The 13,564-nt window shown below is 41.2% G+C and overlaps 1 protein-coding gene across 7 annotated transcripts in view; it reads right to left on the bottom strand.

The window, feature by feature from the left end:
- TBC1D1 (TBC1 domain family member 1) overlaps positions 1 to 13,564 on the bottom strand; it is a 197,340-nt gene that overhangs the window by 36,556 nt on the left and 147,220 nt on the right. For all 7 annotated transcript variants that reach the window (XM_016140716.2, XM_016140711.2, XM_036227602.1 and 4 more), the window contains one exon: positions 4,606 to 4,791. In XM_016140716.2, the coding sequence (XP_015996202.1) occupies positions 4,606 to 4,791 (186 nt within the window). The remainder of the gene's footprint in view (positions 1 to 4,605; positions 4,792 to 13,564) is intronic.

Genomic DNA, 13,564 nt, shown 5'->3' with positions numbered 1-13,564 from the left:
CTTCATGATAATAATACTTACCCTATATCTCAAGTCCTTTATACTTAGTAACGTTTCATCTGAATGTCACTCTGAGGCACAAGTGAGGAGCTCCACCAAGGTCCCAGAGCAGAAGGCAGAGCAGGCCTGGGCCCTTCGGCCTTCACTGAACTACAGAGCTTGTTGGTAGTTATACATTTTTTTCTGAGACTAGGCATGTATCAATTACAGACTTTAATACTTGATAGGATCCAGTGGAGCTACCTAAGCCTAGAATTTTCTTGGTGTGCGATTTTTAAAATAAACTTGATTTCTTTAACAGATACAGCACCCTTCAAATCTTTTTTCTTCTCATTTCGGTTTTTGGTAAACTGCATCTTTCAAGAAGTTTGTTTCATCTCAGTTGTTACGTTTACAGGCATGAGGCTGTTAGTCCTACAGACTGAAGACGCTAAGTCAGTGCACACGTCTCGCAAGTCTGCTCTCCCCACAGCCCCTGCAAACACTCTCTCCCCACCCTCACTTCACTCAGGAGGAGGCAGAGGCTGAACGAGTTCCTTACTTTGTGACTTTTCATCTACTGTCTTTATTCTTTTCCTTCTTACTTTGAAGAATACATTTTCAAGGTCCCGCTAAACAATTCCCTACACATGTAGAGTTTGAATTAAAAAAAAAAAAAAAAGTCAACCCCAGGTTTGTTTTGACCATGAGGATGCACAGTGGATGTCATTAGAGTTGAATGAACCCTGTGGGGAATTGGGTTCCGGATGAGTCTTGCTGAACGGTAACTGCCAGCAGCACCGGGCTCACGGAGCCTGTGTACATTTCTCTGGCAGAGAACTCTGCTGTGAGCATGTCTAGCCACATGGGAAACCTGCTCTGAAGTCACCAGAGCAGAGAACTGTCTGGCCAGACGAGTCAGCTGAAAAGGCTTAATCCATGTATGTCGCTGCTGGCCCAAGAGACACCCTGCTGTTCTAGTGTCCTGACAACACTGTTGCCTAAAATCTGAGGCCTCCACAATGCCTATCGACCAAGGCAGGTGGTGCAGGCCTGTGACAGACGCAAGGCTCCAAGGCAAGAACTTTAACTACAAGATCAAACTGTTTAAATAGCAAATAAGGGTCTACAATACCATGTTTGTGAGTTTCTAGGGTTGGCAGAAACCAGGAATACATGAGATCAGATGCGACTTTGCAAAAGAGTCATGTGAAACATTCGGTATCGTTTGACATGGATTACACTAGCTTGGACTAACATTAAGGTCTGATTTATGTCTACGGCATAGGGTAGGCTGTGGTTGCCCATCTCCAGTCTTGCTCCGTTAGCAATGGCCTTCACAGATAAAACACTCTTTCAACTGCCACCATCTTAGAAAAGGCAGGCTAACGGGCTGGGATCCTCGGTAATTAAATGATCCCTAAGTTTATGGAGACTAGAAAAACTGTACCCATTGTTTAAGTTTTTATAACCAACATAAAGTATTTAACCAGGGAAAAGTCTTTCTGTAAATATCATCTATTACAACTCAATTAAAATTCCAAATTCGATGTGTTAGCACATTGCTATGCAGATGTAATATCTGTTACATTTTCGTTGTAGACACGAAATGTTGAAAGATATGAGTCAGTCCAACAAGTAATAATGTGCTGACCAAAAACCATGCTTGTATTGAATCATACCCTGCTGTCTTGCATTAGGCTGCTTGTGTCTTCATTTATAAGAGAGGAAAAATGGCTTTGCAAAGGTATAACTGCTGCCTTGGAAAGAGGTGATGAATCTTAGTTCCAACACCACTGGAAAAAAATGAGCTGTTTAACTTTCGGGAAATTACAATTCGGCTTCCAACTGTCTACAGTGGACTGAGGAAGATTTAGATGACGTGGTTTGGTTCTTTCTCAGACACAATGCTTCTAGAAGAGTAATAAATATTTGACCCATACATTCAAAAGCCAGAAACTCGGCTTGGCCATAGGAAGAACCTCCTCATACATGTTTCTTTAATTTTTTTCCCCCAAAGTGCATACCAGTTAGCCTGAACCTTTGATCAATTTTAAGAGCCACTCCCAGTTATAATTTAACTTTCCTTTTAAAAGCACTTGAAAAAAACTGCAATGGAATGACGAGCTGTCTAGTAAATAGTGCCCTTCCTGGTTAGTTCTCAGATTTGGCTTCTGTATATAATAAGAAAGTTCTGCTGCCTCCTCGTCCCACCCCAACAAAACTCAGTAAATTTTTCGGCAATTAATAATCAAACTCTCATTGATGATTATTTTTCTCAGTAACGTAGGTACTGTACGCACTGATATAATGCTTTCTAAATTATATTTGGCAAGTTTATTGTGCTATCATCACAAAAATCAACATGTATTAAACTTTATAGAGCTAAGAAATGAATTGAAACAATAAAAATGAAAGCCCACACAGGACTGAGCACTGCCAGATGAAATGAGGAAGCAGAAGAAAGTTGCTGGGAAGGGCCAGTGAATTGTGCAACACCTGGCAAGCTGTTCCAGGTAGTCTTAGGAAACATCCCTGTTCCTTTTGGTATGGGTAGTTATCATTGACACAGCTTTACAAAAGCTTTGCTTTTGTGGCATACTGACCTCATCAGTTGATAGTTACAATTCTTCTCAAAGGCCAGCAAGCATTATTCCCATTTTATGGCTACACCCTGATTTTCCGTGGCTGTCATTTGCAAGACTGGCCAGGATAAGCACTAAGGTTTATGACTTACATGATGAACATAACTGCCTTTTTGCTTTCTGACAAAAATCCCAACCAACATACACATGAATGTAAGTGCTGTGCTCCAAAACTGTCATTTAGCTGATGACACACTCAGCAATGCCATCACTATCAAACCTCTTTCAGACGTCTGCTTACAGGATTACCTTCGGGAACACAAAAGAAAATGGCAGAAAAGAAAGAGCTGGGAGAACATTTAGCAATCACTGCTCTAAACGGCCCTCACTGAATAAAGCATCCCTGCCCACGGCACCTCATAGGATGACCCACCTCTCTCAGCTTCGACACTGTGTCTACATCTGTCGGTAGCCTCTTACAACTGTTGGACTACTTTCATAGTGGAAGGTATTATTACTTTATATTTAACTTGTTTTTGATCGAAGATAATATATTTATTTGAACTACGAACCTTATTCAGCAGCTTAGTATCTTGATGACTTTCAGCTTTACACAAACATCAAGATCATTATCAAAAGATAAAGCCTGACAATCAAGGAGGAAGTTCAAAGAAATGTACAGTAGTTCTCCCTTATCCATGGGGGACACATGCCATGACCCTCAAAGGAAGCATAAAACCACAGATAGCACCAAACTCCTATATACACTTTTTTCCCCTATACATAAACACCTTTTTACTTAAAGAAAGCTCTTTATAGCTTCTCTTTGGCATAACTGAATTTCCAACACCACTACTCTTCTGCTTTGGGACCATTATTAAGTAGAACAAGGGTTACTTGAACACAAGCACTGCAATACCATAACAGTCAATCTGATAACCAAGATGGCTACTAAGTGACTGATGGGTGGGTGTATAGTACACACAGCAAGGACACGCCGGACAAAGGGACAATCCATGTCCTGGGCGAGATGACAGAACAGCCCTAAATTTAAAACCTATGAACTGTTTCCTTCTGGAATTTTCCTTTTAATATTTTAGGACCCTGGTTGACAGCAGGTAACTGAAAGCTCAGAAAGCAAAACCACAGATGAGGGGGGCCCACTGTACTCTAATTCCAAAATTTCTTGGGGCAGTGACAGCACGACGGAACTACCCATAAAGCCTCCCTTGAGAGTCTGTCCAGACATCCGGATCGAAACCCTCTTTATTTTATAGCCAGGTAGCTCTCTATACCCTCAGACCTGTGTTCTTTCCATTATACCACCCAGGGTACATAAACTTAGCTTCTTGCCTACTTTGAAAATAATATTTATTGCTTCAAGTGACAGCATGGAAACAGGAAATGAAAAAATCGAAACTTTCAAAGTTCTTGTCTTATTTTGATACTGACATGACCCTGGGCGAGTTGTGTGGCTTCTCTGAGCCTCACTTTCCTCTTGAGGCTAATACCTGCCACTGTTGTCTTCAGGACTGAATGAGTCCGCCTACATGAAACACCTTGATATTAGTACACGTAGAGCTCAATGTTGAAGTTTTCAAGTTACTCACAACTCACTAAAAAATGCACATAGCATGAAGTTTAATGATTTACGTAGGATCAGTTTATACATAACACCCATGCTGAGAACAAAATAGGGAGAGAGAAAAACCAAAACAAAACTGCTTTTCCAAGGGTTAAAGTTCACACATTTGAACACTGTCTCTTAGAAGCTCTACACATCAAGCTAAAAATGACCATACGGAGATAATGAATACAGTGGTGAGATCTTTAGAGCTTGAAAAAGTAGTGTGAACTTTACTCTGAAAAAGTAAACAGGTATTTGATATATACACATCTGTATATATGTTATGTATATATATATATGTATGTATCTCACTTTCTTTCAAAGATAGCATGGTTATGTCTAATGTGATTTCACTTCAAAGCCAAGATAAATTAAGATCATCGGGCCTGTTCAGTATAAAAATGGCAAACCAACCTTGCAGCTTCTGATTTTCCTTCTCCATTCTGAGGAGGAGGATCTGTTGTAGAATCGCCTTTTGCCATAGTTCTCGAAGCTCGCGAGATGTCCTTTTCTTTTCCTCTGGCACAGGGCCGAAGGCTCCGTCTTCACAAACTGGTTCTAAAGGCGATCGGGGTGGAAGCTCTCCCAGCTCAGAAAAATCTGAAGAGGGAAGAGGACGTTTCGGATTGTTCGTTTTTCGAAAAAAAAATGGACGTTTAAACATAGTGCCAAATTATAAAATTCTGCTAATTCAGATCTTACATAATGCTATCACCCAAATTTAAGATTCATACTTTAACATGCACCAGAATAAACTAGGTCCGAGCCACAAACATCTAACAAATTACATATCAAATAATAAGCAAAAGTTGTAGCAGCTGAGGAAGTGTTCAAGGATACCTACTTTTTAAGGTGTAATATTTTTATTTTCTGAGTTAATAAGTATATTGATAATAACAAACATTCATATATTGTTCACTATGCACTAGACTATTCTGGGGGCTTTATGTATAATTTATTTAGCACTCAACCACCCTAAGATGTAGGTACGATATCTATTCCATTTTTTAAAAAAGCAAACTGATGCTCAGGTTGTTTAAGTTACTTGCCTAATGTCACACAGCTTGAAAGTAGTAGAGCCAGAACTGGAACCCACAGTTTTCACTTTCATGAGCATTCTTAACCACCGTGTAACATGGTTAGGTATTTTGAAAGAAGATGAAAACATACTGAATAGCCAATAATAACAGTGACCATTAATGGATCTTCTACCAAGTGCTGGGCACCGTGCCAGGTGTGTTATGTAGACAGACTCATTTAATCCTGAGGACAATTCCAGAAGGGAGGTATCAGAGGAAACTAAGGCTCAGAGAAGCCAAGCAACTTGCATAGGGTCATACAGTGAATCAGCAGGTGCATCAGGATCCCAGGCTACATCTGCCTAACTCACAAGTCCATGCTTTCTGCCAGATACCCCTACAACTCAAATATATATTTTTAAATTTTACTTTATGAGTTTCAAGTATATAGTACATTGGTTAGACATTTATATAGTTTATAAAATGATCACTCTAATTGTTCTTTCTCTTCTCCGGCTCTCCACGTAGCCATTACATTAATGCTGACTGCATTCCCTATGCTGTGCTCCCCGCCATCCCCATGACCATCCTTCATCTACTAATTTGTACTTATTTAACCCTTCACCCCATTCTCCTGGATCCCCAAACTCCCTCCCATCTGGCCGTCACCAGACTGTCCTCTATATTTGTGAGTCTGTTTTTGATTAGTTTATTCTTTTTGTTCTTTACATTCTACATATAAGTGAAATCATATAGTGTTTATCTTTCTCTGACTTATTTCATTCAGCATAATAATCTCTAGGTCCATCCATGTCATTGCGAATGGTGGGATTTCATTTATTTTTTAATAGCTGAGTAATATTCCATTGTATATATAAACCATAACAGCTTTATCCAATTGTCTGTTGACGGGCATTTGGGTTGCTTCCATAACCTGGCTTTTGAAGCTGTGCTGCCATGACCATAGGGGTGCACAGATCTTCATGAATTCTTGTTTGGGCTTTAAATATTGCTTATGTAATTAATTTTTAAACTTCTATTTATTAGTCAAAATCGCTTCACATTTTACTTTTGGAGGTAAGAAATAAACAGTTTATGAATATTAGAGAAGGATGTTCATGTGTTTGTGGTCAACATAAAAGTAGGAAAACTGTCTATGTAGTGTGATCTGTTTTATAAAACAATGAGAGGCAGTGCAGTTTAGTGATTAACAGGTCAGGCTCTGGAGACAGGTGGCCTGGGTTTTAATCAAGGCTCTGCATCTATTGATTCTGGGACCTTTAGCAAGTTGCTTAACCTGTTTCCCAATCTGTCCAGTGGTGATAACAGCATTCTCTTCAGAGCGGTGCTACAGGGACTGAGTTAATTCACATGATATAAACCCCCTAAAACAGGGTCCCACACACAGTAAGAATCTGGCAAACATTAGCTCCTATTGCTTATTATCACATAGTCACTAAGAGCACAGAAAAAAAAAAAAAAAAAAGGAAACACATCGAAATCTAGGCACTCAACTGGAAGCTCTAAGAAGGCTTGACAGGGCCACCTTGGCAAGGATTTGTCCAGCACCAAGCACAGTCCCTGATACCCAGCAAGAATTAAAAAAGAGGTAAGTAGGTGCTAAGTTTGGGCATGCTTCTTGTTGTTCTTTGTATTTCCTGTATTTTTAAAATTTATGACAGTAAATGTTTTTATAATTAAAAATCAAAGAAAACTAATGCAAATCTGTTTTCAATTAAGTCAAAGATTGAAAAATGTTCTGCAAAAACACTTAGAAGACAAATTGATCCCCGAAACATCTGTATACTCAGGACAAGTAGTCATCGCTGACTCTGATAAATTTTAAATTAATCCTTTTTTCAAAAGAAATTTATGTCAGTATTTTAATCTTATTTAATCTTACTCTGCAGCTTGTTTTGTTTTGTTTTTTTCCATGTGAACTCTTCCTTTCTTTTTTCTTTTCTCTTCCCATCTTGGCTGTTAAACTCTGCTGGACACTGTAGTTATGATTCAAATTCTGCTTTATCTCATGTTGGAAGTATTTACACTCCCACTGGTTTATAAAAGTCTCGTTTCCAAAAAGCGATTCCTGTGAGGCGTCCTGGCTGGTGTGGCTGGCACTGCACCAGCAGTTGGCGTGGAATTTCAGTGTGCACAGAGGAAGAACCTGGGGTCCTGTCCAGTAACAGAGCATTTTCCCATTCCTAAACCTTCCTAATAAGGCAAGGGCTCATCGCACCCAGTCACCGTCCTCTAACCCATCCTTTCTGTTTATCACAGCCTTTCTCCTCCTGGGTGTCTTGAAAATTCCTACCATTTTACTTTCAAATTCTGGAGCGTAATGAACAGAGCAGGTGTAACTCAGGCCGGGCTGATGGAGCACATCTAACAGTATAGCCTATTTGGTCTCCAGATCCATTTAGTCTCTACCAATCAGGTTGCTGACAAGGACCATAGTCTCTACCAATCAGGTTGCTGACAAGGACCATAGTCTACAGAAGCTTAAGAAGCTCCAGCTTTTGCTATTTCTCAAAGAAATTAGATCTGCCAAGAATACAAGCATTTTCGGTGATGACTGAGATGTAAGACATAAATTGTCTCTCTAATGCTCTCTGCTTTTGCCTTCTTTTACTTATCAATTACGACTCAGTTCTGTTGACCTTTTACCATGTGATGAGTCCTTGATACAAATGAGCTTGTCTGATTCTCAGGACTGCCTCATGAGCAAAATATTATTCCCATTTTTTTTAGCCCAAGCAACTAAGGTACAATGAAGTTTTTTAACTTGGCTACGGTCACACAGAGAGTAAGAGTCGGAGTCACAATTTGAACCGAGGTGTATTTTCTTCCAAAGCAAAAAATGCTTATCCATGCTTTTCTAACTTCTAGATGCACAAGCATCATACGAGTATCTTGCTACAATGCGGCTTATGATTCAGTAGGTCTGAGAGAAGCCTGAGAGTCTGCATCTCCATCAAGCTCCCAGGTGATGGCACCACTGCTGGTTCTCAAAACACACTCTGAATAGTGGGGCTCACACTACATTTGCACTCTTCATTCCCTCATGTGACCCCATATACTTATTATCAGGTCAGTTCTTCCTTTTCTTTCACTGTTACCACTAGGACACAGTTTAACTGCTCTTGTCAGCCAATCAAATTTAGGTCTTCACACACGGCCGGGGCGAGTCCTGACCTTGGTCAGGATACCAAGGCCAAGGGTAGAACACAAAGAATTACAAGCAGTAGTGTTAATTTTACCTCTGAAGTAACTAAATAGAAGCTAGTCTACTGTAAAAGTCAGCAAATAAACCTAACAGATCACAGCAGGGTTTCTCAACCTCAACACTATTGACATTTTGGGTTGGGTAACTCTTTGTCATAAGGGGCTGTTCTGCGCACTGTAGAATGTTTAGCGGCATCCCTGGGTACTACCCACTAGGTGACAATTGTATCAGCCTACTCCAGTAGTGACAATCGAAAATGTCCGGACATCGCTAAATATCGCTTGGGGAGAAATGGGGACAAGATCACTCCCAGAAAAAAACTCAATAAAAAAAAAAGAAAGAAAAGAAAAACTCATCGCTATTCTTTCCTAATCCCTGGGAAGGAGTAAAACTGTATCTCCTTCACCCAAATTTATTTTATGTGGTAACAACTACTGATGTTACAGTTTATAACTCACAAAAATTTTTTAAATATTATCTTTTGTTTATATTAGGAGTAGCCTATTTACAAAGTTATTCAGCAATTTAAAAGTTGGCCTGGCTAAATCAAGCCAAGTAGGCTGTTTCCTTATCAGTGCAAAAAGATCCAAGTCTGAGACAAGGCTACAGCTTTTGAGCCAATTCTCTTTCACGTGTGTGTGTGTGTTGAGAATGCAGTTTTGTAAGGTGTGAACTCACACATATTAGGGGGTTGAGTGGAGTGGTGGGGTGAGGATAAAAAGAAAATGTTGGCCAACTGTCAGTTGAGAATCTTGCTCTACTAATAAATATGTATATTACTGCAACTTGGATAATTCCTAAGCCATTTAAATCAGTATTATTGAGTCCCTTTTTGAACCCACGATGGGAAGTGCTAGGTGGCCAACGAGAGGCAATTTTGATGCTTCTACTATTCTCCAGAACAACACTAGAATTCGGCTTCTTTCGTCACCTTCGGTGCTTGCCGAGGGACTGCTGCGCAGCGGCCAGTGCCGAAGGCCACACTTAATTTGGCAGAGGCGGAGTCTGGGATGGGCGCCGCTCCACCCCAGGCCGGCTGGGTCGGCCCCTCTTTGTAAACACGTGGACCTTTGGGGTTCCAGTCGCTCATTGTAAAATGCGAGAAGTGACATTCACCTCCAACTGTCCCAACTGTGGCGACCACAGGCAGTGACAGACATATTTATCAAGTCCGCAAAGCCGCAAAACCAAAGGGCTGCAATAACACGTTAGTCTAGGATTAAATTTTACTATTCTGACATCTCCTATAATGACAGGATGTAGAATGCTTAAATTATGTAGACTTTCAGAAACAGCAGCCTTCAATGGGTTCTAAGAATTTTAAAACCAGCCATAATTCAGGGGCCCTAAGAGACAACCGCCTCCACTTAAATCACGGCTGTGGCATTCTCAATAGAGTCATATATATGATGTATGCTTGTGTGTCAATATCTTAGATGCCAAATTGTTCTCCAACAACCCTGTGCTGCTGCATTCTTCTCTCTCCCTTCATACGAACATGTGGGGAAGCGTATGACATTACATCGTTGGTATGAACACAATCGATGCTGTGACAGAGCAGGAGACAAAGGAGCATGCATAGGGCCTCATATATGGTCAGCTTGTGGCTCTGTAAAGTACAGAACACAGGGCCCCTTATCTTTTCACAAGATATCAAGTTTTAAACTGCAGTTCTCTTACAGATAGGACATTAAATCACATGTCAAATGCTCCGTAAGACAGAGCAAATCCAGAAAGAAAACAAAGAGACAGACTCTTATTCTCCAATACTCAGGCTTTTCCTTTCATCCCACAATAGAGCATTTTATAGCTCTCTCCCAGTCTCTCTGGAAAATCCTGATCTCCCATGCCCAAAGAAAAATAAATGTTTAAAATTCCAGTTATTCCAAAACCTATGTTTTAGCAATGTAAATAGATTCTGGAGACGAAAATTAAAACTGAACATTAAGTCTCTGGAGCAAAGTTAACAGCAACAGGGACTAACATCTGCAGCATCTGTTGTTGCCTACAGCTGAAGAAAATTTCTTCACACACACACACACACACACACACACACACACACACGAAAACGAACGTGTAGATTTAAGGAAGGAACAGGCAGTCCCCTCTGAACACCGTCGCACTGTTTCCCAGGCATGAACGACTTTACCTCTGCTACAGAACAATGGAAATGCCAGGCGAGCAGAGGCGTCTGTTCCCTACCACGTCCTGCGCCTGCGAAGCTGCACGTGCACGAGAGTTAAAAAACTCGTTGTTTTTCTACAGTTGTATTATATAAAGGTCTAGCTATAGAAAAACGAGTTTTTTAATAAGTAACGTTCATTTGGTAAACAAATATTTTTAAGTTTTTGCCACATGCTGCTAGAACTGCAGATATGAATACGACACAGTCCCTCAAATTCCAGCAGGTTAAACGTTCACTGCGTCATTGTTTACGGTAGCCAAGGCGTGGAAACAACCTGTGTCCACTGATGAATGACTGGATAAAGATAAGTGGCATACACATGCCACGGGACACTCATGAGTCATATAAAAAAAGATGAAATATAGCTATTTGCAACAACATGGATGGATTTTGAGAGTATTATGCTAAGTGAAATAAGTCAGATGGAAAAGGACAAAAACCATATGATTTCACTCATATGCGGATTATAAAACAAAAGCTAACAAACAAAACAAACACAAACAAACTCATAGATACAAACAGAATGATGGTTACCAGAGGAGAAAGAGGGTGGGAGGGCAAAGCGGGTCAAATATATGTGACAAGGAAACTAGACTTCAGGCGATGAGCATGCAACAGAGTACAGAGATGTGCAGTTCTAATCTTGTACACCTGAAAATTATACAATGCTATGAACTAATGTTACCCCACTAAGTTTGCTAATAATTTAAAATTTTCAACAGGGTGACTGAGAAAAGTACACAACTGCTAGGAAATACAAAGAAAGTATTGTGGAAATTCGGCAAAAAAAATAAATTTTTCCTATTTATCAGGTCGAGAGCACGGGCCCTTGCAGCCAGTTGTCTGGGGTCAAATCCTAGCTCCCCACTAATCTAGCTACTTAACCTCAAACACCTGTTACCTCAGCTGCAAAACTTGGATAATAGTGCCTATCTTATAGGATTAGTGTGAGCATTAACTAGGTAAATGTATGGAAAAACCAAGCCTGGCACACGGCAAGCATTCAACACACTGGCATTCCTCTCATCATCAGAGCAACAGCATCAGATTGGTGGTTCTTGAAGGACAAGTAAAATTCAGACAGGTGGGAATGATGGGAGCCATTTCAGGTAAAAGGAGGCATAAATAAGGTATACAGGTGACCACCAATTAATCAACCAATGATTCATTTTGGCTAATGACCAGATGGCATGCATGTAGAAACAGAAGTGTCAAATGCCTAATTAAGTTATGTAGTAATCAGTAAGGAGCTGGGGATCAGAAAGAGTTGGGGGTTTTACAGTTTTTAAAGGAAAAGTTATGTCACTGATGCATCCTTTAGCACTGGAAACGTAGCCTGGCACAGCTTAGAGGATCTTATAAATGAAGGGCTATTATAAAACAATGTGAAAGAGTGTTGGGAAAAAAGCTAGGAAGACAGAACGGTGAGCCTAACACTGCCTGAGGTGGCGTGCGCTGGGAGGTGAGGACGTGTGCCGGGCAGGCAGGCACAGGGGTTTTTGTTTGTTTTTTGTTTTTGTTTTGTTTTTTAAAGAAGTGGCTAAGATATGCAGAAATTAGAAACAGAAGCAAGAGCCCTGCAGATCTTATATCCACACCCTCCCAAATTGGCAGCTTGAGGGGAGTTTCCAAGGTTCTATAAAGATAACTCAGAGTTAGAGAAGCTAAAAGCCGGGACTTGGGCCCGGTCAGGGGCTGTGACGACAGCTCAAGGGAGCAGCAGTAAAGGTTGCACGGCAGTCGGCAGTCCGCAGTCAGGAGTCCAGCAAAGAACCAGGAAGAGGCACGGAGGACAGGACCGGAGGGAAGCCGGACAGCGGGTGCTCCTGGGGAGCGCTGGTGGGCAGGCCGACAACGCCCTAGCTTCCTCCCTTCCGGGCTGGGCTATGGCAGCAGGGGCACAAAGCACCAAAGCTCGGTTTTTCCCCCAGTGGTGGGGAGGTAGTGGCTATGAAAGCTGAGGCCTATGAAAGCTTGAGAAGAACCAAGGAAATGCTGTAAACGAATGCATTTTTATTTAACGCACTGGGTAAAATTATCCTTTGAAATAAATGGCATTTTTTTTGAATCTGCAATGGGAATAGTATTAAACTTTTCAAGAAGGCTGAGGGTCAGGGCTCTTGTTTCCTGTTTAAAAACGATAAAACTATAAGGGGGAACAAATCCTCAGCCTCAGTAGGAATATAAAATGCTGATCTTTTGTCAGAGTTTGCACTCTCCTGTTACACCACTTATATAACACTGAATATCAAATTGTGGTTCATGCGATTTTATGAGACACCTTGGGGTGGAAAAGCACCACCACCACGAAAGGCCCTTGGTCAGTTCCACCGGGACGTGTGTGTGCAGGGCGTGTCCGGGGACTTCCCACCAGCACCCACGGCACACGATGGCCTCAGCCGCACCTTGCTCACTTTCCTTCCTTCTTCTGGACTGTGAAGGAAATGATCAGGATTCACAGGGACGCAAAACATAGGGCTGAAAGAGACACTAGAAGATGACCTAACTTAGATATCCCTCCCTTCTCAGATGAAAAAAACTGAGTCTTGAAGAGATAAAAAGTCCCAGTTTTTTGAGCACTTAGTATGTGCCAGGCCACATGCTGTACAAGGACTCACAGAGTTCATCCTCACAACCACACAATAAGTGAGGACTGTTTTTATCTTTCAATAGTCAGGCCAAAGACACAGAGCTAAACTAGCTGATGGAGCCAGGACTCGAACTCAGACCCCGGGCTGGCTCCTCAGGTTGATGGGAATAAACATAAAGAGGGAAAGGAGAACGCACCCACCTACGCCAGAGCTGCCACGTACTAACCAGGAAGCCCTGGACCTCTCTGTGCTGTGAGTTTCCTCAGCATTAACAGCATCCACTTCCCACAGCTTTGTTGCAGGGATTAAATGAAAAATCTGTGCGAGCACTTAAAACAGTACTTGGCCAGGG

The sequence above is a fragment of the Rousettus aegyptiacus genome, unplaced genomic scaffold (genome assembly GCF_014176215.1).
Source record: "Rousettus aegyptiacus isolate mRouAeg1 unplaced genomic scaffold, mRouAeg1.p scaffold_m13_p_10, whole genome shotgun sequence".
In the NCBI taxonomy this organism is placed as follows: Eukaryota; Metazoa; Chordata; class Mammalia; order Chiroptera; family Pteropodidae; genus Rousettus; species Rousettus aegyptiacus.
The sequence above is the reverse complement of the archived record's forward strand: the minus strand, read 5'-3'. Positions and strand labels throughout refer to the sequence as shown.